This window comes from Typopeltis vanoorti, chromosome 17 (genome assembly GCF_054136105.1).
Source record: "Typopeltis vanoorti isolate ZY-2024b chromosome 17, IOZ_Tvanoo_1.0, whole genome shotgun sequence".
In the NCBI taxonomy this organism is placed as follows: domain Eukaryota; kingdom Metazoa; phylum Arthropoda; class Arachnida; order Uropygi; family Thelyphonidae; genus Typopeltis; species Typopeltis vanoorti.
Genome location: NC_143565.1, coordinates 106,207,708 through 106,235,575, shown reverse-complemented (window position 1 = coordinate 106,235,575; position 27,868 = coordinate 106,207,708). Strand labels below are relative to the sequence as shown.

The following is a 27,868-nucleotide window of genomic DNA, read 5'->3' as shown; positions in this document are numbered from 1 at the left end:
ATGATGTGAAACTATCATTCATACAGGACAAATCGTAAAATATCTTTCGATGCCATAATGAACTGGAAAGAAGAATTATAGAATCTAAAGAAATCATCCTCCATCTAGTACATCTCGACACTAACCTCAAGCTGTAGTCTGAATGCGATTAGTAGTTGGAAGGTGAACAGGAGGTATATGAGGAATTCAATAGACGATGTAAATAAGGCTGTGGGACTTGATGCTATTTCACCATGTGTCTTGAGGGCAGACACGTGGTGAAATAGCATCAAGCCAAAATTGTTCCAAATCCTAAGGGAGGTGATAAGAGTAAGGCTTTGAATTATAGACCAGTCTGTGTGTCTGGAGTTGTGGTCAAGGTATTAGAGAAGTTAGTTAAGAATAAGATTCAGAATTGGGTTGACAACAGAAAAATACTCTTTGGCGGCCAGCATGGATTTACTAAAGGAAGATTCGTGCTTTAGCAACCTGCTTACTTTTTATAATAAAATGACAAATGCATTGGATAAGGGAGTTGCATATACAGTGGTATATTTAGATTTTGCAAAGGCGTTTGATAAATTGCCACATGACAAGCTGGTAATTAAATTGGAACGGATGGGGCTGAACAGTAGATTGGTTTGCTGGATTGGAGATTGGCTGTCTTTAGAAAATTTTTGATGCTTTAGAAAAAGCAACTGGCACAATGAAAAAGGAAAAGTTGGTCCTTGTTGGGGATCTAAATAGCAGAGTAGGAAATGATTGCCAGACATACAAAAATATTTTGGGAAAATTTGAAGAAAAGAGCAAAGCCAATAATAATGGCAAATACCTGTTGGATTTCTGCTCAGGACATGGACTGGTTATTACTAACACCATGTTCCAACAATTTTCCAACATAAAAATGTGCACAAATTCACATGGAGAGAAGAGGTAAGGAATAATAAAAGTCTCATTGATTATGTTATTGTTGATAGTGATGTTTTTTCCCTGGTGCAGGACATCAGAGTGTACAGAGGATTTGAAATTGGAAGCGATCACAATTTAGTCTTGAGCAGGATAAAATTGAATTTCATATTGAAAAGAATAACATGTAAGAAAGTTTTAAAGTGAATAAAAGTTGAGCAGTTCTCAGATGTGAACTGTAGACTAAAATACACAAAGATTATTGAAGAAAAAATGAGAGTTTGAGAACAGGAACCAATCCTTGAAGATTCAGTGGCAAGCCTTGAAGAAAACCCTGATTGATTCAGCCAGAGAGGCATGTGGTGAGGTTGTGTGCAAAGATAGAAAAATCAGAACTCCATGGTGGACACAGGAAGTTAAAGAGGCAGTGAAGGAAAAGAAGAAAGCATATCAAAAGAAGTTCCTGGCAAATAAGTCAGCTTGTGCTCTTCAAGAATACAAAGACAAATGTAAGAAAGCTAAACAGTGTGTAAAACTAGCTAAACAAACGTCATGGGCGGAATTTGGTAAGAATGTAGAAAATAAATACCAAGAAGGTGGCAAGATATTCTGGAGGTTGTTGAAGAAGCTCAGAAATGGAGGAAAGAGTGTTGTAAAAGGAATTAGAGATGATAAAGGTGACATGAAAAAAGGAGAAAAAGATATCCTTGAAGAATGGAGTAATTACTTGATTAAAGCTCAGTATTCTTGGGACAGATTTATTAATAAAATAGAAGACATACATAACCTACAAAATATTGAGGAAATTAAATGATGACAAAAGAGATACAGCTCAAATCAACATAATGCAAAATAAACAATGGATAGAACATTATAAAAATTTATGGCATGACCCAAATTTAATAACAGAAAATAATAATGGTAGCAGATGAGTTGTGCTCATCTAAGGTGGAATTGCAAGGTGCAAATAGTGGTCACGGTTTTGAGGCAGTATGGTGTGAGGTAGAAGTAAACAGGATGAAATATTTAGTTGGGTGTTGCTATAGACCTGGTAATATGGAGGGTAATGAGAAGGAAATGTATAGGCAAATTGGCCTAGCTAGCAAGAAACGAATTATCATTATGGGCGACTTTAATTATGGTAATATAGACTGGAAGCAAGAGACTGCATCTGGGGGTAAAGAAAATTAATTTTTGGAGTTTTTGAAAGATAATTACCTTAGGCCGCACGTAACGGAGGGTACACGAGGATCAAGAGTATTGGATTTGATCATCTCATCAGATGATGTTATTATAAATGAGGTGTCAAATCTTCCACCAGTTGGTGAGAGTGACCACGAGGTCACCTCCTGATCACGACGTGATCAAGGTGACCAGTCATTCGAGGACGTCTGTTAGAAAGGGATATATGTGGAATTATAAGACTAGTAATTATGAAAAGCTCAGGAAACAGCTTGCGATAATAAATTGGAAAGAGGAACTGGATGGAAAGGATATCAGTGCTGCTTGGGCCATACCAAAGAACTATTTGGTGGAGGCAATATCAGATTGTATTCCAAGGGTCAAGAGGGTAAATAGAGTTGGTGTAAAATGGATGAACCAAGCGATAAGGTATGCAATCTGTAAGAAGAAGGTATTATGGAAGAAACACAAAATCAGTATTTATAACAACCAGTTTCATGAGAAGTACAAAGAGCAGGCGAGGAAGGTGACTAGCTTGATAAGAGTAGCAAAAATGCAGTATGAGCAGCAGTTAGCTAAAGCGGCCAAAACAAAATCCTAAGGAGTTTTTTCGATATGTTACCAGTAGAAGAAAGAATGATTATGATAGGATGGGATTGATTGGTGAAAACGGAGGAATGATAACCGCTGCAGAGGATATAGTTGAGATATTTAGTGAGCAATTTCTAAAGGTATTTCATTCTTGCGAATTTGGCATCATACAGAACTTGAAAGCAGTGGGAAAGGAGGAGGAGGAGGAGGAGGAGGAACTATTAGTAAGTGAACGGAGGTATATGAGGAATTCAATAGATGATGTAAATAAGGCTGTGGGACTTGATGCTATTTCTCCATGTGTCTTGAGGGAAGACACGTGGTGAAATAGCATCAAGCCAAAATTGTTCCAAATCCTAAGGGAGGTGATAAGAGTAAGGCTTTGAATTATAGACCAGTCTGTGTGTCTGGAGTTGTGGTCAAGGTATTAGAGAAGTTAGTTAAGAATAAGATTCAGAATTGGGTTGAAGGAAGATCGTGCTTTAGCAACCTGCTTACTTTTTATAATAAAATGACAAATACATTGGATAAGGGAGTTGCATATACAGTGGTATATTTAGATTTTGCAAAGGCGTTTGATAAATTGCCACATGACGAGCTGGTAATTAAATTGGAACGGATGGGGCTGAACAGTAGATTGGTTTGCTGGATTGGAGATTGGCTGTCTGATAGGTATCAGCGAGTTGTCTATGGAGGAGTGATATTCCAGAAGAGGAAAGTTACTAGTAGTGTACCTCAAGGGTCTGTTTTGTGTCCATTGCTGTTTAATTTGTATGTAAATGATATCTGGAGAGGTCTGAATGGTGATGTGCTGTTGTTTACAGATGATGCAATGGTGGGGAGAGCTATCAGGAGTAGTGTGGATGCTGTAACTTTGCAAGAGGACTTGAATACACTGGCTGAATGGGTAAATAAGTGGGGATGTCAATTCAATGTTTCAAAGTGTAAGGTTTTGAAATTTGGGAAGCAGAGATGGGATGTAAAGTACACAATCGATGCAAATATCTTGGAAGAGGTAGAGGAAATGAGAGATCTGGGAGTGATTGTAGACAAGGACCTAAAATTTCGGGGACATGTTACTAAAATAGTGAAGACAACACAGCGGATAATGGGAATGATGCAGAGGACATTGACTTGTAGAAGTAAGGATGTAATGGTTCCTTTGTATAAGGCTTTGATCAGGCCACATATGGATTACTGTGCACAGATCTGGTCACCTGGTTTTCAAAAAGATGAAATTGCATTGGAAAAAGTTCAGAGGCGATTGACTAAGGTGGTTTCTGGTCTCTGGAATGTAGAGTATGAAGACAGAATGACAAAATGCAATTTGCAGAAATTGGTGGATAGAAGGAGGAGGAGGGGGGGGTGGATATAATTGAGACATATAAGCTGTTAAGAGGTTATTACCAGATTAATGTTGGGGAGGTTTTGCACAGAATGGGTGAGGATAGCAGGAGAACAAGAGGTCATTCCTGGAAGCTGTATAAGGAGGATGTGAGTGAGCAAGGGAGTGAGGAGCAGGTTTTCTGCATGGAGAGTGGTGAGTGATTGGAATGCTTTGCCCGAGAGTGTGGTGTGTGCAGAGACAGTGAATATATTTAAGGCACAGTATGATAAAGTGTGTGTATAACAGTGGACCTCCCACGATGAGTCTTTGACTCCATGGAGGTTTTTATAATAATAATAATAATGAAGAAATCAGCACTAATATAGAACCAACAAAATTGGAAGAACTAAAAGAAGCAATAAAGGTATCAAAAAAAATATAAAATCAACTGGATTAGATGGCATAAATACAGAGCTTTTGGAAATTTGGCAGAGAATATTTACATCACAGATTCTTAAAATTAATAAATAACTCTTGGAGAAAATCTGAGATTCCATCAGATTGGTTAAAAACTAAGGCTATATCTTTATTAAGAAAGGAGACAGATGATTCTGGAAATTACAGAGTAATAAGTTTATTAAATACAGGTTACAAAATTTATAGCAAAATCTTGAATAAAAGACTTAGAAATATTGCAATCTACTCTCAGAAGAACAAAATGGTTTCAGACATGAAAATCATCATGTATAAATAATATTTATCTGCTAAAACAAATTATCATTTTATATATATAATGATCAGATTATTAGAATATGGAGAACAACAACAATTAACCCGAAGAACTGTTATCAATACAGAATGACATTTATTTTATTTTATGAATTAAACAAAATAAGCCAACAATACAATTAAAAATTTTCATGAAAGAAAAAAGTTATGGCATTTAAAGGTCGGGATCATATTAGATCAAAAATAGTTATAGAAAATAAAATAATAGAACAGATGACATAGTTTAATTATTTAGGCTGCATAAAGATATAGATGAAAAAATAAAGAAATTTCAGAAAATCTGTGGAACAAAAGGACCGTGAATTAAACAGAAAACAAGACAAGAACCTCAACTAAAATTTTATAAAGTAATAGGCACTCTCACTGTTATGTGAAAGATGGAAAAAAGATGAAAGTAAAATACAAGCTACAGAGATGAGATTTTTAAGAACAATTAAAGGATGCACAAAATTAGACCATATAAGAAATAAAGACATCAGAAAAGAACTAGATATTTATAATATAAATGAAAATATCAAGGAATATAGAGAGAAATGGAAAAAAACATCTGTTTACAATGGAAAGATATCAGCTACCAAAAGAGGTGGATAAATATAGATGGGGGGGGGGATGAGAAAGAAAGACCAGCAACAAGATGGAAAGATCAGTGAAGCCAAAACAGGCAAATGCCTAATCCTTTAAGAGAAGAACTTTTACCACTAATGAATTATTAGCATTTGTTCTAAAATCAAACGAGCCTCTTTTCCTTTTTTTCAAATAATTTTTCCTTTCGATGGAAGCTTTTCAAGTCTGTTATGAATAATTCCTATTGCTTTGACTGGCTTTTCTTTCAGTACTGCCATTATTACTGGAGAAATAATTGTCAGAGCATAAATGGTATGACTTTGGATTGGTTGAGCAGGATTTCAGCAGATATTATAACAAGATTTAGCTCACTCCAAAGCTAATCTGTCTTTCTGAGTCTTTTTTTTTTCCCCCCCAGAAGAAATCAATTTGTCGAATTGAACACATGACAAAGTGAATAACATTGGACAAGTTCTTCAGAATTTCCCATGCAAAATTATATAAATCAAGTGGATATTAAATCCAACATTATTTCAAAGCTGAATACATAAACTATAAAAGTTTCATATGAAATTTGACCAGAGAGCTTACTGGAATACACTTGCTGGCATTTATGAATTGCCCTAGCCAGACCTTATAGGAGACATGATTGCTTTGCCCAAGCGTCCTTATATTCACCTCCTATTCGCATTGCCAAAATGAAGCCTTTTGGCTCTTTATTTTAGTAAATACTTTACACACCGACTGAGAGTTCGCTTACGAAAAATACCCTTCTCCGACACTTTGAGTTCCTTAGTACTGAATGAGAGTTTTTGTTGCTCTCTTAAGGTTTCTGCCTGGTCTCTGAGGAGAACCAGTCAGTTCGAAACAGCTGTCAGGCCAGTTAAACCTTATCAAAATGGACCAATAGGAGGCGAATATATGGATGCTTGGGCAAAGCGATCATGTCTCCTATAAGGTCTGGCTAGGGCAACTCGTAAATGCCAGCAAATGTATTCCTGTAAGCTCTCTGGTCAAATTTCATAGAGAAACTTTTATAGTTTCTGTATTCGGCTTTGAAATAATGTTGAATTTAATATCCACTTGATTTATATAATTTTGCATTGCCGAAATGAAGCCCCTTGGCTCTTTATTTTAGTAAGATACCAGATTACTGATAAATCTATATTGGGAGCAAACTGCCTCAATAAAATTATCAGGAGAAACCTTGGAGGAATTCCCAGTAAAGAAGGGTGTCAGGCAAGGCTGTGAATTTAAAGGAGTAAGCATAGGAGGCAGAAATATAAACAACTTAAGATATGCAGGTGATACAGTACTGTGCTGACTAAAAATAAAAAAAGATCTTCAAAACCTACTAGAAGAGATGCTTAAACTAAGTGAAAAATATGGACTTAATTTCAACTTCAAAAAAACCAAAACCATGTTGGTAACAAGAGAAAAAGGGAAAATACCTGATGTAAATATTAAGATCAGAGAAAATACTGTAGATCAAGTAGAGAGTTATATATATTTTGGTTAACTAATTACAGAGAATGGAAAGTGTGATAAGGAAATATTAAGAAGGATAGAAATTGCTAGATCAACCTTCATTAGCGTGAAAAAGATTCTGACCTCAAGGGAAATTCACACAAAAATAAGAATTAGGCTGTCCAAATGCTACGTATGGTCAATACTGCTATATGGAGCAGAAACCTGGACAATATCAAAACATTGTGAAAATAAACTGAAAGCCTTTGAAATGTGGATCCTCAGAAGAATCCTTAGAGTCCCATGGACTGCCAAATAACTAATTTAGAGATATTAGAGATGATTGAAGAAGATGGGACTCTGCTAAAAACCATTGAGAAAAGGAAAGCCATGTACCTTGGTTGCATACTAAGGCATGAATCTGTACAGAAAACACTTTTAGAAGGTGATACAAGGAAAAAGAAGAAGAGGAAGACAAGAACAGATTAGATGGGAAATATTAAGGACTGGACCTTTTTCTCTCATGAAGAATGTAAGAGAAAAGCACAAAACTGTAGATGGTGGAAGCTAATGGTAGTCAACCTCCTGAAAGAAGATGACAGCTGACAAGACAAGATGACTGAAAGGAAGGAGGGAGGTTGGAAATGTGGAGAGAGAAAGATATGAGAGAATTGCAGATAAGACAAAGGTATGTGAATTTAAAACCCTGGGTTTCAAGGGTGGGCTATGAATATTTTGGGAAGAAGGTGAAAGATAGATATTTTTGGGGAAAGGAGAAGGATAGAGTATGATGAAACAAGATTAGGGGTAGGAGTAATGGGGGTGTGAGCCCACTCCTAATCTTGTTTCTCTCGCATCTTTCTATCTCCACATTTCCAACCCCCCCCCTTTCAGTCATACTTCAGCAGTAATATATAAATGTGTATCGCCATATGCCAGATGCTGCTCAAAAAGAACACAGCCAGAAACATTCTACAAAGGTATTTCTAAAATTATTCCTTCCTTATATATTCTTCATGTACCCATGTCTTTAAAACATCATTAATGCCTTAAAAATTGAGCAGAAAGCCAATGACATCATAAAAGCAGTACTCTTAAAGAAAAATAGGCAAAATAGCCATAAATAATACTAATTTAGAGGAGTAATATGGAAAATTTTCCAGAAATAATATCTATAAAATATTTAATTTGATTTATCTTACACAGGCATTGGATGCAATTGATGAAGTTGGAGACTTGATGGTTTTAAAGCTTTCAAGAAAACCTAGGAGTAAAAAGGAAATAATTTATTGAAATGTGTACATTTGCTCAGCCAGTGCTAGAAGTGCCTTAAGGACAAGATGTGGAAGCAAAATCTCATTGGTTAGTGTTGTCTACTTTTTAGCTGCCATCCTACTCAGCACATTTTTCTTGCATACTGAGTCCCATTTACTGCTTTATTTTCATGTTTATTCATTTCCATTTCAAGTGTACTGGAACAGAAAAATTATAGTACACCTACTAGTTTCCTAGTCAATATTGATGTGCAATTTTTACAAATTGAGAAGTGTGTCTGTATATATTCTGCACTGTGCAAATGTACGTGATTTCACATGTACATAAAAAAAACATTCCACTGCTTTCATTAAGACTTTGGTGGAATCTTTTTATCTTTTGTAATTATAGGATATTTAGCTGTAGTTTATGATTTTCAGAGAAATTACGATGAAAATTGCTAAACTATACATACATACATTCATTATATATATATATATTTTTTTTTTTTGCTTAATTGGAGGGAACAACACAGTTTATAATTTTTTTTTTTTCTCACCTTCATAGTCATATTTTTGCAATTATTTTACTATCCCCCATTGTGTAGCCTTCTGATAAACTTTTTTTATAGTATCATAATTTAAGGCTTGCTGATATTTTAATATCAGTAATTTGAACTTATGCATGAATTATGTATAGGATCTCCTTAAAGGCGTTTTTTTTTTTATCATGTTTAATGATGAGCATAAGTTTTTCAAACATCAAAATATTTTAAGTTCATAATTTGTATAAGCATGTTAATTAAGTCTTCACATTTTTTTTTCTATGTTATTAGTTAATCATATGCAGTTATAACCACTTGTTTTAGGTTCAAGATTTGAAGATTTTCATGTTTTTTTTAATTTGAAATTGTCATTTGTTAAAATAAAATGTATATCTATTTTCCTGCTAATGGGACAGTTTGGTTCCCAACACTAAAGTGTGTATGAGAACTACTTAAACTGTGCAAAAGTTCCTTTGCATATCTGGATACCTGTTTTGCTGCTTCCTCAACAAAATCTTCCAAATTTGGAAGATTCTGCATGAGCATAAAATTCTATTTGCTAGTATGTTAATATGAAATATTGAAAAGTTAATTTATACAAGTTCTTCCAACAAAATGAACTGCATATGAAATGAATAGCATAGTTGCTATATTTGAAAATTTGCATTTCATACATATGATTCTATGACTGCCTTCTCTATCAATAAGGAGAAGTAGCTAACTGTTAAGTTCTAAAATATCATAGTGTTAGCTTTTACTATTATGCAACTCTTTCAACTAGCCCATGTATTCATCTTATTAGCAAACAGAAAGAGAAATATCATATCTAATAATAAGAATAGATTATGAAGCATTTTTTCACATAAAGTCAGTTTTGTTTTGTACACTAGGACTTATTCTTCTGCATTTTTTTTTTAAAGGTGAGATTAGGACTTCAGCATTTTAATTCATTACTAAATGATAATATTTCATGTTTAGAAGTAATTTGGATCTTGTAATTTATGCACTAGGCTAATAGCAGGTTAATTATCACATTTTAATAACTTTTATAGTACTTGAATGTATGAGGATGCAAATATATAAAATGCTAAAAGAAATAAATCCCTGTTTCTAATATTTGTTTTATTTTGTATAAGATTTATTGAAAGAAATCTTGTCTTTATGGGTGCTTTTTAAACTAATTTCTTTCAGGATGATTTTAAAACCAATTTATGTAATTTATTATGTGAAGTCTTGTCAGAATTCCATTCATGTGCATTTCTATATAATTTTGATAAAAGCAAAACTCATAAATTATATTTTTATTAACTAATTTTGAGAGGTTCCATAACACTCAGCTGTGAAGCCTCTTGTTGCATTAGTAATGTGAGGTCTGTTCAAAAAATATCCTGGTTAATCTGATTTTACAAAGAGCAATGGATTGTGTGATTTGGATTGGTCTCAGAGTGTAAGCCCTTCTCTAACAAACATACTTTGTCCATTGTTCTGGAGACTGATGTTTTCATGAAGTTCAGTAAATGGCTTCAAGTCTACCACACCCCACCTACTCTTTCTGGTAGAAACTCAGATCTCATCTCCCTCCAGCATCTATTCATTTGAACCTTCCAAACTACACAATCTTTAACTCCTTTCAATCCAAGGGTGGCATCTATGCATACATCCATTCCAACATACCTTGCCAGAGAGCATCCAACCTAGAATCGCCCAAATTTGATCTTCTCTGGATGAAAATATCTCTACCCAACTCAGTCAAATTCATATGCTGTCTCTATCACTCCCCAAATGCAACCAACCACTCTGAACTCTTTAATTTCCTCTCCCTAAAAATTGACTTTCTCCAGTCCCACTTTACCAACAGTGAAAGCATCCTCTTAGGAGATTTTAATATCCACAATACCAGCTGGCTTTTCTCGTCCAACGTTATCAAATTTTATTTTAAGCTTCAGGAACACTAGAAGGAGTTGCACAGCCAAATCTGGTGAATGTGGAAGCTAGTTGCACTCTGTATTTAGCTAAAAAATATTACTCTTCTGCTCATGACATGACATTTGCTGAAATATATGTCATGTTCAGATCTTTGGATAACATTGAGTCACAAGAGCCTGCAGATCATGGATACTTGAAATTCCAGCTGCTTCTGTTACACACACAAATTAATCATCAGTCATTTCAAACTAAATTATACGTGTCATACATTTTTATCATTTCTCAACATTAATAGTCATCCAGAGCACAGATTTTTCTCTTTCTTAGAATTGAGGTTCCTCCCTCTTGGAATTGACACAATCATTCATATTTATGTACAACATATAGCAGTATACTCCATATACTGTTTTCAGAAAATCATGGTTCAATAGCCATTTAGCTAATATACATACTCCCAAACTCACGAAAACATTATAAGAACATTATAAACATTATAGATTATGAAGAATAAATATAAATGTAAGCAATATTTGTATGTATTATATAAATGAAAAAAAAATCTAATTAACTAGTCAAATACAGTCATACCCCGAAGTTACGCGGTATGTGGGACAAAAAATGTGCAAGTCGAATTCACGTAATTCAGGGTATAATTTTGCATGTAATTTATATATATAAACATACAAAATATTAGTTAATTGTGACCAAAGGTTTACAAAAACACCTGTATTTTTTAAGAAATATAATCATAATTGTATTTTTTCGTACATCAAAAAAAGAAAGTTATTTCTACGTCGATGGTTTCATAAAATCTAATAGATTCGTCTGACAGCATAATGTCTTTTCTTGTCACATGAAATTTCTTCATAGCAAGCTAATGATTTTTTTTATTCCTTGCCTTGTGGCTACAATTTGTTCCTCATTAGAATTTATGTCCTCCAAAATCTGTAAACCTTTCTTTTACGATTGTTCTTACTGTGGATTCCTGTAGATCGAACTTCTTCGCTAGCTCACAAATTTTCATCCGCCTTCAAAATTCTTAATAATGTTGAGTTTTGTTTCCAAAGTCAATGTTTTTCTTTTCCTGCTAGCTGTAGAAGAATCGGACTTGCTTCTTTTGGATGGCATTATTATTTTTTATGTGATAAAATTTTTATCTAGAACATAACATTAAATATTCGCAAGGTTTGTAGACTATAAAAATCGTGTATGAATGGAGATCGCACAAAACATGTCAGTGCTTGTTCACAGCATGTGCAACACTAGCGAATGTGGCTGGTGCCAGAAAGATACGACTAGTGGTGAGGCGTGAAGCGGGACGGGAATACGTACATATAAGAAACCGCGTAACTCGGGATTTGCGTAAGTGGGAGTATGACTACTTATTTTCATATTATGAAAACCAGAATGATTCTTAAAACATTTGAACCAACCATTATTACTCACCAGATAGGTGTGCAAAATATTTAGACACTTTTCCTTAACATTTGTTAGAGACTGACAATCTAAACAAAATCTATAGTAGATTTTGCTTAGTTGGCAGTAGGTTTATTGGGGAGTGCTTTTGTATCTAGTCTTCCATCCATATAATAATTTTCCATTCCATTTCATAAATAGCACCATTTTGTAATTATTATTGACTGGGTGCATATCCCTTCATTGTGTTTTTTTTTATATGATCAGTGTCCTTTATTATTGTACTAACTGTTTATACTGAGAAATGGAGTTCATGAGATAAGTTTGATAACCTTTCTCCACCTATCATATTTCTTTATCATTTTCATCTCCAAATCAGTTTTCTCATATTTAGATGGATTCATCACTCTTGCTGCCACCTGATCTCTTTTCAGATATAAATACATAAAGAAAGAAAGAAAAAGAAAAGTAGCAAGTATAGTATCTAAATCAAGTGACAGCTACTAATAAGTGTTAGTTTGTGCAAGTGTTAACAAGGCAAGACAAGTTTGATAGCATAACATAAAATTCTTCTATTTAAAAAAAAAAATAAAAGAAAAAGATTTGGAAAAAGGTTTGTGTCTGGCTTTCATAAGGTGGAGTGCCTGTATGTTAAAATTTAATACAAATGCATTGCTCATACCACGTTACAAAACAGTTCGTGTTTAATTTCATCAATTAACTTGCCTATCCACAGGCATTTACTAAGCCGTCATAATAATAAGAATGCAGTTGATATTCATGATGCATTTTTTGATGATGCATTTCCATGATGCATTTTTTGAACACACCTCATATAATTTATTTCATTCCATTGTCTTTAACATGTGATGGTTATCTTAACAAAATTTTTAGTAATGCATGATACTGCCAGATTTACGTATTCATGAAAACAGTGTTATTCTGTTTTCCACTCGTGTTTTGCTTGAGTCTTTTATGTTGGATTTGTAACATATCCTTGCAGTGAATGGCAACTTGTATTCTTTAAATAATTTTTCAGATTCTAGCAGATAACTGGTAGAATTTGTGTTTTTCATTATTTCAGAAACATAATAAAATTCTTCTTTTTGAACAGTTGTATGAAATGTTAGGATTTCAAATTATGTTTTTGTGTGTTTGCCTCAAGCATGTAATTCAAGACTTAATTAAATTTTGATTATATATTGGGCTGGCTTTGGTGGTTTGCATATTGTCTGCAAACCAATGGTGTTGGAGAAATCATATGAATAGAGGCATGAAACCTGGCTAGTATTATAGAATTTCAATGTTGGCAGTGTGATACTGTTGGAGTTATTTGAAGTATTTTAGTGTCGAGTTTTTGTTGAAATACTAAATACATCAGTCCGTACCATGAACAAAAAAGAAACCCGTCCAATGTTACAGCCATCCTGTGTGTACTGCCACTATTGATGATACCATGTTTTTGCTATTGAAATGTATGTTTTTTTTTTTTGTTTAAAAAAAAAAAATCAAAAGCACATGTTCTGTGAAATATCTTCATTTTGCAGTTTCATTTTAGTATGCATGCTTTGACAATACTTGAATAGTATAGTAAGCTCATAAATTTACATTTATTTTAGTGCATTGAATATTAAGATAACCATTAAGACATGTTTTCAGTAAAGTGTAATTAATTATTAAGGTAATGATACTAAACATATTAAATACAGTTTATTATAGTAATATTCCTCAACTTCTTGTGCAGCTTGTCTTAGCATCTCCAGAAGAAACCTGTTTATGCTTGAATTTTTACCTGATATAAAAATTTAAATTAGCATAATAGTTTCAGAACTTTTTTTATGGTTTAAAGTTCTGGACATCTCATAGTATTGAAAAGCTGATTGACCTATTTGACTTTCCAACTGCAGAAAATGAAAATTTTGAATTTTAAACAAATTAACATTTTATTGAGTATAATTAGAGAAAAAGAAGACTATTCTATGCATTAATGGGGAGGGGAACTTAGAACTGCACTAAGTGATTGTTCTGTGGTTTGTATGACACCTTGACTTGTGTACTACCATCTTGTTTCAAAAATGGCAATTCATGATGATATAAACTATATGTATCATTTATGGCTTTATGATGTTGCTGCTCTGATTCTTTATCAGTATGATGATCAAGTGTTAGCATTTTGAAATCCCAGCATCTTCCATAAATTATCAGAATCAATAATGATACCAAAAACCACTTGCTCACCGTTGCTAATGGAAAACTAGATTAAAAGATTGTGCTCTGACAGGCAACATAAGATTGCATGATTAACAGCCATCGCCATGAGCTGTATCACTTCATGATTGCCATCTAATTGCAATGAGTCATGTAGATGAAGTACATACATAACATCCTTTGAAGATGTCATACATATATTGTGGCAAAATAGTGCAACAATTTACCAATGCACAGTCAGTTAAATTTATTTAATAGGTAAAATAAAACCCATTTTTTCCATTTCCTTAAATGCACTTCTGTTGCATAAGTTTGATTACTAAATAATAACTTTTTTCTTTAATCATGGATTGTATACAATAGTTCTGAATAATTCAGATGGTGTTAAAAAAATAAAATTTTAATTGTCAGCTCTAAACCTTAATTATAAGTATTTCTGTCAGTTTAATATAAACATTGCCAATCAGCTTTTCATATCTTTCTATTTTATAAGATGTCATTGTAAATTAAAATAAGAAATGTTCATTGTAATATAAGGTTTTATTATTATTATATCCAAGTGGCCTGTAAACAAATGATAAAAAGCTTCCTATTCAGAGTAGTGTTTAAATTATTTGTGCACTATTGTATATTGCCAATGAAAACTTCATGCAATAAAAACGTTTTTTTTTTTCACCATTAATAAAAGTGAGCAGAATTAATATACAATTGGTGGGCGGAAGAACACTCAAACTCTGTACAGGGACATCTGTACCCTTGTACCATTATCATGAGAGTGGTGTCTGTGATGAAAAAATAATATATTCAAATTATAAAACTCAAATATAGTGATTTGTTAATTAACAAAAGCATTTTATTGATTTTAGAATTCTTCTTGGGATCAGTAACTCGATGTCATTTGTCAATATTTCATAGTTATTAGTCAGCTACTTGATGAACTTACTATACATAAATTACATAAAGAAAAAAGCATTTAATATAAAACACTTATGTTTCATAATGAATATCTCATCACATCATCAGACAAGAATGGAATGAAAACAGATGCTACAAATTAAGAAACTGTAAACATAACTGTGTTAATGACTATGTTTAACAGTTTCAGATGGATTTCTAATAGTCATGTTTGACCGGACAGATAGAGGTAGGAAGAAAGCAGCACTCTCTGTGTTGTATTTTTGTGTGTTTATTCTGATGTAATGAGATACTCATTTCCAAATGCAAGTGCTTTTTATTAAATGCTTTCTTTTTATTTACATAAATTACATGTTTATTAAGTTCATATCTGTGAATTATGTTAATATTAATAATCAGTTAGCTTCTTGTTTTGTTACCAATTTGATTAGCTTTTTAAGCACTGCTGAAAAAGAGATCTACTATGAATGCTTTATACATATTAGTTTGTTTTGCTTTTGTACTTAATGTACTAATGGAATTCATTTAACAAGGTTCATGCAATTGGGTTTTCTCTTTTTCTATCTCTTTGGTCCAGTTTACTATTTTGCTAAATGTTGCCAAGGGTGTAACATAAATTATTTTACATAATTAAAATGTCAGTATCTTAATACTTATACACCACCTACCTCAGCATTCCTACAGACCTGACACAAATATCATTCTGTTCCTTCTCTTCTTATTCTCAAGTCCACTTTTTCTTTTTTTTACTCTCCTATAATATTTTAGATACAATTGCTTTCCAACTCAGGATAGTTTTGCTTTTGAGTTGAGGGAGTGTTCACATCACAATCATGCAATTGCACATTCATATGAACTGTAAATTTCATGTGTATACAGTATAATGCAGATTAGTCATTTGAATTTAAGAAAAAAAAATAGAATTTGTTGAAGTTTTAAGTGAACTGTTCATTATCTGTCATATATGTTGCACATTTACTTACATGTTGGTATTATTTAAGACTTATTTGTAATCAAACTGTCATAATAGATCTCACTGGAGCCATATTTCACAAGCTATTTTATTAGCATATATACTTACTAAGAATAAAAACAAGAAGCAAAATAAATCTTACTAATCGCTTTTAGCTATATAATGCCCAATTTGTTTCTGAATTGACACACTACTAGAGTGATTCTAGTAGTAGTGAGTTCTGTTTGTAAATTTCACTTGATTTTTGTATGAATAAGGTTTGAGGCTCTGTAAATTTTGTATTTTAGTATATCTGAATTTTGTTTCTTGTAAGATTGTGTATTTCTTGCAGCCTCATTTTTGTGCCTTCAGAATAACTATGTGATCTCAACTAAAGTAAATATTTATAATTGATATTTCTTCAATCATGTGAAGTTGAAGAGAGATATCAAATGTGATAATTTACTCTCTACATGATTTTAATCTGTTGGAATATTTTGTTATCTTTTCATCTGGGATCAAAACTAATATCAGCATTATAAAGCAAAGTCAGGAAGTTGTTTATTTCCTTAATAATGTCTATCCTGGTCATGGAATAAAATATAATAAAATTAGAATATGTTATTGTTTTGTGGTAGAAAATGAAATATTTGATAGTTTTTTTGAGTATTTATTCTGCAGGACATCAAACTCATTAACCATTTTGTACAGTTAAAAGTTAGAGTGGAATAAACATATATTCTCAGATAATTTGTTGGCACTTTCATCTTGATTAAAATATTTGATAGTTGCAAATTGTCATGGAGACCAGTTTAACAATCTTATGTGCCAATACTCCATTGTTTATAACAAAAATGGCAAAAGAGATTCTAGTTTGATTAATTTGTTTTGTAGACCCAACCTTACACTTTTAGATGGGGCCTGCAAAATTATATACATATACAAATTATCATGATAGAATATTTGAAGTTAATGATTGTGATGGTTAAGTTGTATCTTTTACAGGAAATGTAATTAGTACTGTCAGATCACTACTATGTTATTAACAACTTCCATAATTGTGAAATATTAAGAATTATTATGAATTTATTGGTTTTAAGTAATATTTTCTTTTTATATTCAGTATATTTTTCTAAGTGATTTTTTTTTTTTTTTAAAAATGCTAATATATTTGTAAAGGCAAGGGGGAATTATGATAATGTAAAACTTTCCTTAACTCTTTTTTGAACAAAAATTGAGGGATCTCATTGACACTTCATATATATTGCAGAATTTTTTTAAAATTTTAATTTGCTGTAATAATGAGCATAAAATAATGGTCTCTCTCTTTTACTGTTATATATACATGGAATACTAAAGATCTGACATAGACATCACAGTTTCCTTCTCTCTTATTCTAAAGTATCTTATTGCAGCAACTTCACATTCAGTTAAGTTGAATATGTGTGATAGATATACATCAATTTCATTAAATTATTAATAAATCTGCCAATAGCTATTATATATCCTATTAGGATAATAAAAATTAAATGCTATTAACATGTTTTGTTCATGAAAGGGTTAATGTAATAGAACTTGGTTTTACCACTTAATATTTTCAGATTAAGTGGTAAAATAAGGGAAAGTATCTGTTCTGTTTATTTAGTTCCCAACTTAATTTTCCTGGAAATTGTTTAAGAACTCAGTTTATTGTAATATAACTGCAGCTGTTGACAACTTTATCAGACTATTCAATGACAACTGCTGTTACTGTTAAGTTGCTTGATTTTTTGGAGTCAAGTACTTACTAATTTGAATGCTATTTATTTAGGATATTCACTAATGTACATGAAATTTATGTAGAAATAATTTTTGCTATTAATTCTTTTTTTTTATTAAGCCCTTATGATGACTGGCAGTGCTAAAGGCTGTATGCTTAAGTGAATAGTGCCCTGGTGGTTGTGTATGATATAAATGTGAATTTTTTAGATATCAAATATGCAATCTTCTAACCAGTATTAATTCTGGCATAACTCGCTGTTAGGTTTTGCATTTGAAACTCTTATGCCAATATTTTTATTTGGATTTATGATGTATAATATCTTTTTTAACAAGAGATAATAATAAAAAAAAAATCACTGAACTGTTTCTTGAGGTTTTTTTTTTTTTTACTACACCCACATTTATTATCTTAACATAAATTTTGTGATTAATCACTAAATATTTCCAGTGTGTGTGTATTGCAGATTAATTCCCAGTGTACTTCATTCCATTGTCTTAGGGCTTTATCAAAGATTATTACTTATATATAACTTGATTAAACACTACTTACATTTGAATACTACTGTACTGAACAGCCACTCTCCTAAAGGTTCCTGGATGTTGAACTCACTGAAAAGTAGACAAAGAGGTTAATAATAATCTGGACTACTGTGCATAGATTTGCTTACTTTGTTTTCTTGGAATATGTAAGTGTGGTATCACGAATAATAATAACTAATAATGTAAATATTGGAGTTGGTTCAGAGGTGAGTGACCAGAATAATGACCCCCCCCCCCACACACACAAGGATAGATCTGTGGCTCACAAAGTTTGGTCGATACATAAAGCAAAGGGATATGAAGGAAACATAAATTACTAAAGGGGATTTTAGAATAGATGTTGAAAAAATTTTCAATGACAGGATGAAGAGAACAAAGGGGAGGGTTATTTGTGGAAGTTGTGTAAAAGTAGTTAAAAAAAAAAAAAAAAAAAGATGAGGATGATTGTTTTGCTTGATGTGTTGCCACAGTCAGTCATGAGTGCCCTGTCAGTTTAAGGATGGGTGTAATAGGTATTGTGTGAATAATGGTTAGTGTGGACCTCCTTTTAACAAGTATTTTTGTCTCTATGAAGATTCCTATGTAACAGTAATGTGTGCAAATAAGCATTAGTAGATTATTGTTGCATTCTGCTAAGATATTGTTACACTGAATTTGCTAAATTTCCCAGTAATTGGCATTGGGTGTGTGTGTGTGTGTGTGTGTGTGTGTGTGTGTGTGTGTGTGTGTGTGTGTTTAATTAGTGTGGTGCAGAAAGATAACTTTTTTAGAATTTAGTTATTATTTTGTATGTGATAGACTGAGTTTAGTTTTTAAGGGGGGAAAAAACACGTTTTTGCAATATACTAGAACTATACTGTTGGTATAGTGCATAATAAAACTATAGGAGCTAATGTCTTTTTTCATTAGGGGAGTGTAATATGTGAGATATTGTTTGGTGCAGTGTATGTGAAATGTATTCATCACAAAACATTGAAAGATTTATAGAAGAAAAGAAAGATTGGCGATTGAATATGTAGGAAATGCTTAAGAGTGATTGCCAGTTGTGTGGAGAGGGTAAGCATAATAGTAGAGTAAATTGACAAAAGTTAATATACTCTACAAGAAAATGCAAATGCCAGTGATATTTTCGGTGGATGTATAGTACCACTACTATAAGAGCAGGAGAATGAAGAGGACCATATGAAAGAAATAGTACACTTATGTTGAGAGCTTGAGGTTAGATGATGGTAAAAACATCAGGTAATTGGTAGAGCCGAGAAGAGAAAGAAACTAGGAATCAAGTACCTTCCCATCTTTGAGAGTACAGTAGTAAAGCAGTTCTGCAGGTTTGTCACTAGTTAGTGTATGAGGCTAAACCAGATGGTAATACATCTTTTAGGAGACTTCTTGATAAAATGGTGTATAATCTTGTTGCCAACTACACTACCAGGTGGTGCCTGGAGGGAGACCACGTAATGGAATGTGTGTGTGGGGGAAGGGTGCGGCAGCACTGGTGAGTCCACGTTGTTTGTGGACTCGCATGGACTATAGTGGGAGGAAAACACTTCAAGAGTGTTTACTCCTATTATATATTTGCCTTCTCTTTTTCTCTTCACCTTTTGTCACATTAAATATGAAACTAAGCATAAATACTCATAAGCATAGCATCTCTGCAGTTAAATTAAAAAATAAACATCTCCAAAATTTAAAAAAAAAAATAAAAATTATCTCAAAAATAACACAAAAAATCTTACATATTCGCTTTACCAACATCCATGGGCATCAACCCTAAATTACATGCATTTTTTAGTCATCCAAACCCTGATCTGTTTTTTCTGACTGAACCTGAAATTCCTAATAAATCAACCACAGCTCATCTTAACTGTCCAAATTGCACACCGTATGATTTCTTCCATCATTAGGGAGGTGCTTTGCATTCTGATATTCTCTGCCAAAGGATGTCTAACCTAAAATCTCATCTTTTTACCTCCTGTGGCTTAAAATTCATCATTTCATTCATTTGGTGCCTCTATCATTCTCCCAATTCTGACCTTTTACACTTCCTATCTTTAAAGCTTGATTTCATTTTGTCAAAATTTCCGAACAGTGAAGTCATCCTTATTGGTGATTTCACTGTCTGCAATTCTAATTGGCTCCCTTATAGAATTTCACTGATGGTTGTATCAGATTCCCTCTCATATGGGAAATTCCCATCTGCTGACAGTCAGCCCAACGACCAAGAACATCTATATGGATGTACAACACTTGTATGAAAAAAAAAAAAAAAAACTGACTGCAAATTAAAGACAACTCAGAAAATTCTGTTATGCTGCAGGTAAAAGAAAGAAAGAAAAAATGAATTTGAAAGAATAACTATACTGAATACAGATGGTATGTAGGTGACTGATGCAGAAGTAACTGTTCACCTAATGAGCAGCCATTTTGCTAAAAGCTATCAACCTGGTGTATGCAACATTGAGCTCACTGCTACCCCTTCATTGGATGAAGAAACTCGGGTGTATGAGGAGGAAGTATTAGAGCTGTTGCACAAACAGAATAAGAATTATGCAATAGTGACTGATGGGATATCAGCACAGGTGCTAAAGGAGTGTTCAGCTGAACTGTCTATTCCTTTAACCAGGCTATATAATTTGAGTCTCAGAACAAGGAAGATTCTACAAGAGGGGAAAGAGTGTATAGTAATCCCTACACAAAGGTGGTGCAAAGACTGATGTACCCAACTATCAACCAATCTGTATCTCAGGAGTGGTGGCGAAGATTTTGGAAAAGTTGGTTAGGGCTTCCATTCAGAAATGGGTTGACAGAATCTCTACTTTGCAATGAACAACATGGATTTACTAAGGGGAGCTCATGATTTTAGCAGCTTGCTCCCATTCTATAATAATATTACCACTGAGTTAGACAAGGGGAATGGATACACCATGATACTTTTGTATTGCTAAGGCTTTTGACAGAATACATCATGGAAGACTGCTGCATAAATTGGAGAATATGGGATTGAATTATAAACTATTGACATGGATAAGAGGATGGCTGAACGACAGATATCAAACAGTGGTATATGGGGGGGGGGTGAGTCTTCAAGATTTAAGGAGGATAAATCAAAAGTTAAATGAATAGTATCACCAAGTGTTGTCATGATTAGGTTATTTGTATGTTGGTCAGCTGACTTCATCAAATTTCTTCAATATCCCATAATGCACAGCAAGCTTCCTTTGGGATGTGTATATGCATGTGCACACATAACACTTCTTTATTTATATATACATGGTATCTCATAATGCATTTTTTAAAAATAAATAAATGCCATGTGTGGGCTGTTGGTGTTGTTGATTTCCTTTGATTGAAAAAAAAACCTGGGTTTAAACCTCAACCAGGATGCAAAGAATCTTTATAAGAGCTTTTCAACAGAAGGTGTGTTAACCAGTCACATATGTGGATGGGGGAGGAGAGGTGTTCATCCCACAAAAACAGGCAAACTAGCCAGAAGAGCATACATTATTTAGAGACATAATATACTGACTTCAGAGCCTTAGATTTTTTCCTTTCATAACTCCAAACAACTAACAGTTCAGTTCCTTTCAGAATGTGTGTGCGTGCGTGCGTGCATGCATGCTAAACACACACATCTGAAAGTAAGTGTGCTGTTCATTATGGGATGCTGGGGCTCTTTATATACAAATAGCATAGCTGTTGAGATACTTTTAAGTGTAAACTTTCTCATGTTTATGCAAAGAAAACAATTTCTTGTTTAGTATAATTTAAAGATATGAAAGTAAAGATTGTGAGTCTGCTGCTATGGTATGATAGGACAACTGAGAAGGGCCATGATCAGATGTAGGTCCTTCTTACACTGTGATGATTGCAGCAATCCTACAGGGGTATACTTTTCACAAGTGTACGATAGCGATCAGTAGGAATTTTGAAACATTCTTTCTGTCATGTCCGCAAGCCACGCAGTTACAGAAGCAGACTGAAAGAGAGAATGATCATTTCCGTAGAAACACTATAGAGTAGGAATAATTACATTGTCCAGAATGTTCAGATAACCTGATTGAAGTGTTGTGTAACCTGGATAAGAATTCATCAGTAGGGACAGATGGAATATCAGAATGTATGCTAAAGAATATTCAACCAAATTAGTTAGGTCTTTGACATGTTTTTATAACATGAGTCTCAGCTCAGGAAAGGAATAAATTTATGATGGGTCTGTTGTACTAGAGTAGTGCAAAATACAGATTTATATCTAATTATTGTCCATCAGTATCTCTGAAGCGGTGATTAAAATTTTAGAGAAGTTGGTAAGAACTTGCATATCGCAGAAATGGGTTGATAGACGAGCTACACCTGCAAGGAACAGCATGGGTTTACCAAAGGGAAGTCATGTTTTAGCAGTTCACACATATTTCATAACAATGTTATAGCTGAATTGGATAAAGGGAATGGATACATATGATACTATTGATTTTGCTAAGGCATCTGATAAGATACCACATGAAAGGCTATTGTATGAACTGGAATATAAACTCTTGATTTGGATAAGTGGATGGTTGACAGATGGGTATCAAACAGTGGTATATAGTGGGTGTGAATCTGCCGGATTTGTTCAATCTATACATTACTGACATTAGGAAGTAGCTAACTTTTCAGTTATTTGCTGATAACGCAAAGATAGGCAGGCAATCAGCAATGCTGTGATAACTTGCACTTACAGAATGATTTGAATAGATCGGAAATTGGGACAAATGATAATGGCTGTAGTTCCAGGGTTGGTAAGCATAAAGTTATGCACTTTGAAATGATGAGATTTTCAACAGCATATTACATTAGTGACAAGAAACTGAGGCAAGGGATTGTTCCTTTATGGTGTATAGGATTTTGTTCAAAGGTCACATAGTAAAAATTACAAATACAACTAAGTGCAACTAGAAGAACAATGCTACATTGGGCCATTTAATTGGAAAACACCTGAGTTTGATTCTTGTCACGACGAGAGGAATCTTTATATGGGCTTTTTCAAGGGAAGGTGAGTCAGCCGATCTCATACAAAAGTAGCAGAGTTTTTTCCTCCTGGAAACTTTGGTTTTTCATCCAGTGTCCATGCAACTCGGCCGTGAGAACACACAATTTACAGGCAAAAATACTATTTGTAGTAATGGCACTGTATGTGGATTGTAGTTGGAGGAATAATTAGGGACAACATTGAATTGAAACCTCCCATAATGAGTCCTTGGACCCCTTTGAGGTGCACATAATAATTTTATGGTTGAAACGAACCTTGATATGTAAGGATAAGGAAGTAATTTTGTATCATTACAAGTTCCTTGATAAGATTGCATCTGAACTGCTGTGTGCAGATTTGGAGACCAAATCTGCAGACTATGGTTTACTGGAGAAAGAGGGATGATATGATATGGGTTGTCTATAAATTTCTGACAGGTGTTGCAGGATATTGTCTGATGAAATTTTTTGTTATATGGAAGGTGCAGGCAGAATATGAGGGCAGCTATGGTAGTTATGTTTGTTTGCAGTAAAGAAAGGTAAGGGCTAAAATTTCCCTTCATTGAGCAGTGAATGCATCTAGTGAAGGTCTCAGATAATAACTATCTGCATAAATAAAGAGTTGATATATCTCCAAATTTGATATCAAATTTAATACCACTTTTCTTCATAATGTGATCCATATAGATGATGAATAACTGTGGAGATAATGTGCATGTGATTTAAAATCAAACCATCTTCCAGTGCATCCTTTAGTTCTAACTCAAACATAGACTATATATTGCTCAGTATGATATTCCACTTACACCATGTAACTCCAGTGTTTTGAACAGCTTTATTCTTGGCACCTTCCCTTTTCCAGATATACAAAACTTACATATCCTTGTCATCAGGGGTGAATTCTCCATGCTTGCTGTGCAAGCTCATTAATTGAGAAAGAAGTAATATTTATTTCTTAATAAATGCATGCATTTTATAAACATTTCGTTTAGGGCTTTTATTTTTATAGACAGAAGACATCTTAAGCTTGCGTGGCAATAATTGAGCTTTACGTTGTGTATCGAAGGCCGATGCTTGCTTGTCTAGCCTCAAAGCTACCTTGGCTTGCTCAGTTGTGCGAGCTTCCAGGTCCTTGCTACAGCACTGTGATTTCATGTGCGCATGTAGCCATTTCCGCTCCCTTTACATGTCTTAAACATAGGCCATATGCAGTGAAAGTAGCTTCAGCCAGCCTTTATAAGTGTGCGTGTTGCTTGGGAAAATTAACTTACAACCAACTTTTTATGATGATGTTATTGACCAGTTCATAAAGATGAACCATAGGTAGAATTTGTATTCAAGTAGCTAAATTGAAAAAGATAGAATATCATTTGTAAAATAAATGTTGTATTTGTATGATTAAATGGACATAAATTTCTAAATATATAGTTTTAAATGGTCAGTAATTCATTATTCCGCTAATCAGACTTCAATTACACCTCTCACTTCCTGAATAATAACAAGAGCAAGCATGAATTTCAAGACCAGCATTTGCCCCTGCTTGTCATACTCCCATGATTTCTCAACTATCCGTCTTAAAGTGAAAATCTGATCCTGGCAACTTCTATTTGGCCTGAATCAAGCTTATTCTTCCACAATTTTCCCTTAGCCTTTTCTCAAGAATACTTATATAAATCTTAACAAAGAACAGTCAGTAGGGAAATTCCTCTGTAATTCTCACATATAGTATTTTTTCTTTTTTTTCTTTTTATAGTGAACATTCCAGCCCTCTGACCAAGCCTTTTGAATTATGCAGTACAGCCAATTCAAAACTTTTATTCCTCCATGTTCGAGTATTTCTGGTCAAATATCCTCTACTTCAGCTGCCTTTCCACATTTGTTTATGATGACTTCTCCTACTTCAAGTATCAATATGTATTCCTGACTGCATTCTTGAGTGTTTTCTTCTATCATTGTGCTGACACTGCTTGTTTCATTTAGCAATTCTTTCAAAGTAATTACGAGGGTTTGAAAAGTTTGGTAAATTTCCAATAGACAGTGAAACAATTCGTTCATTCATACCAGTGTCGGCACATATCTTTTTCATGATCACTGGCAAAATTTTAGCCACATGTGACGCATAGTTCTTGTTTGGCAAACATTTAAAATGATCGTGTTTGCATTTTTCATAAAAATGGAGAAAAACAAATTTCGTGCAGTGATAAAGCACTTTTATTTGAAGAAGTGGATGGCTTTGCAGATCCAAGGAGAGTTAGATGCAGTTCATGGGGACTCTGCACCAGCATTAAAAACTATTTATTTTTGGATAAATGAGTTTAAACGTAAGTCCATCGAAGATGAAGTTCTCCGGATGCCTGACTAAGGTCACCATGAAGAAGATGATTAACAAAATCCATGATATCGTTATGGAAGACCGCTTAGTGAGATTGCAACATCTCAACTGAATGGGTGTATGATCCTGGATAAAAAATTGCACATGAAAAAGCTGTGTGCACGATGGGTTCTGCAGTTGTTGACTATCGATCAAAAACGCATGTGAAGAGACATTTCAATGCAATGTTTGGAGATGTTTAATTGCAATTCGCAGGATTTTTTGTGTCGATTCGTGACTTTAGACGAAACTTGGATCCACCACTACACACCTGAGTCCAAGCAGCAGTCAAAACAGTGGACAATGCCCAGTGAAAGAGCACCGAAAAAAAGCGAAGACCATTTACCTTAATTATATTAAGGTAATTGGGTAAGGATATATGTTATATATCCATATAATATAATCCTTATCCATGATATATATAGATATTATGCATCATTGTTGGACCATTTAAAAAAAACTGAAGAAAAAATGGCCAAGATTGGCGCACAAAAAAGTGCTCTTTCATCAAGACCATCGAAATGGCAAAATTGCACGAATTGAGGTTCAAATTGGTTCCACATCCACCATATTCTCTGGACTTGGCCCCGTGTGACTACTTGTTCCCAAACTTAAAAATTTGTCTCAGTGGGAAAAAAAGTTTCTTCGAACAAGGATGTCATCAAGGCTGTCAATGACTATTTTGCACAATTTGACAAATCCTACTTTTTAGATGGGATGAAAAAAATGGAAACTCGCTGGACCAAATGTGTAGACCTCGATGGAAATTATGTAGAAATACAGGTGACTTTTTACCAAACTTTTCAAACAACCCTTCTGTCATACAGAAATATGCATGACATGGTTTTCTTTCATACATCCCATCTATTTCATTGGAGGATGAAAGAGAGCAACATAAATTCTCACATAAAAAATATGAACAAAAAAAAAAAGAATGTTATCAGGCTTTTTTGCATTCATGCTATTTAATGACTTAAAAATAAATAATGCCAGCCTCTTTGGTTGAGTGAATATCATCTCCATAGGCATGGATGTTTATTAATGTCTTTAGGTTTAGTACATGAATTTCATCATATGGTGTGAGACTACAGTATTCCTCTTAGCGAGGGCCTCAAAATATTGTATGTTTGGGCTCTATCAGGATTTTTGGATATGTTTGTCATATTTATATACACACCTTTTTTTTTTTTTTTTAAAGTAAAAAAGAACAAGAACAAAAAACAACCTATCCATGGTATTAATTATTATTATCTGACTTCCATGAAGTCAGACTCATCGTGGGAAGTACACACTATTGCACATGCCTTAAACTGATTCAACGTATCTACATTCACAACACACTCATGCAATACATTCATTCCTCTCTCAATGTAAAGAACCTACTCCTCACTCTTCTGCTCATATCCTTTTTATAGTTTCCAGTGATGGCCTCTTGTTCTCCCCCCCCCCCTTCCATGTCAACCCGATTACCACCCCTGACTTGCTTATGTCTCAATCATATCCCTCCTCCTATTGATGAGGCTTTGCAATTTACATTCTCTCAATCTGTCCTTGTACTCTACATTCCAAAGACCATTGACCACCTTCATGAATCTTCTCTGGATCCTTTCTAACATATCGTCATCACCATGAAAACCTTGACCAAACCTGTGCACAGTAATCCATGAGGCCTCATCAAGGCCTTATACAATGGCATCATAACCTCTCTATTTTTGCATGTGAGGGTCCTCCTTTACACAGAGAGATTGGAATGCATTGCGTGAGTGTGTTGTTGTGAATATAGACACTTTGAATCAGTTTAAGGCATGGCTGGATGAGCTTTATGTGCAATAGTGTGTACCTCCCAGGATGAGTCTCTGACTCCATGAAGGTCAGATGTTAATAATATAATTAACACCATTGGTGGGCTGTTTTTTTTTTTTTTTTTTTTGTTCTTTTTTGACATTCATTGCCATTATCTGATGTGACATCTTCACAACTTGTGCAGTTCCCCTGAATCAGGTTCTTGTCAACCACCACAACAACTCCCTTAATGTATTGTAATGTAAAACTAACAATGTATTACAGGTTTAAAACCTTTTGCGGTTGGGAGTCGCATAAAATAATCTGGTCCGTTTTTAGTAAATACAGCAGTGGCAACCGGTGAAAATTTTAAATGGGGGTGCTGCATAT

General features: G+C 33.8%; 1 protein-coding gene across 1 annotated transcript in view; it reads left to right on the top strand.

Moving 5' to 3' along the window:
* Nucleotides 1–8,698, top strand: part of lace (serine palmitoyltransferase long chain base subunit) — a 155,337-nt gene extending 146,639 nt beyond the window's left edge. Inside the window, exon 11 of the mRNA XM_090407054.1 lies at nt 8,012–8,698. Within this exon, the coding sequence (XP_090263180.1) occupies nt 8,012–8,098 (87 nt within the window). The 3' untranslated portion in view covers nt 8,099–8,698. The remainder of the gene's footprint in view (nt 1–8,011) is intronic.
* Nucleotides 8,699–27,868: the final 19,170 nt, after the last annotated feature.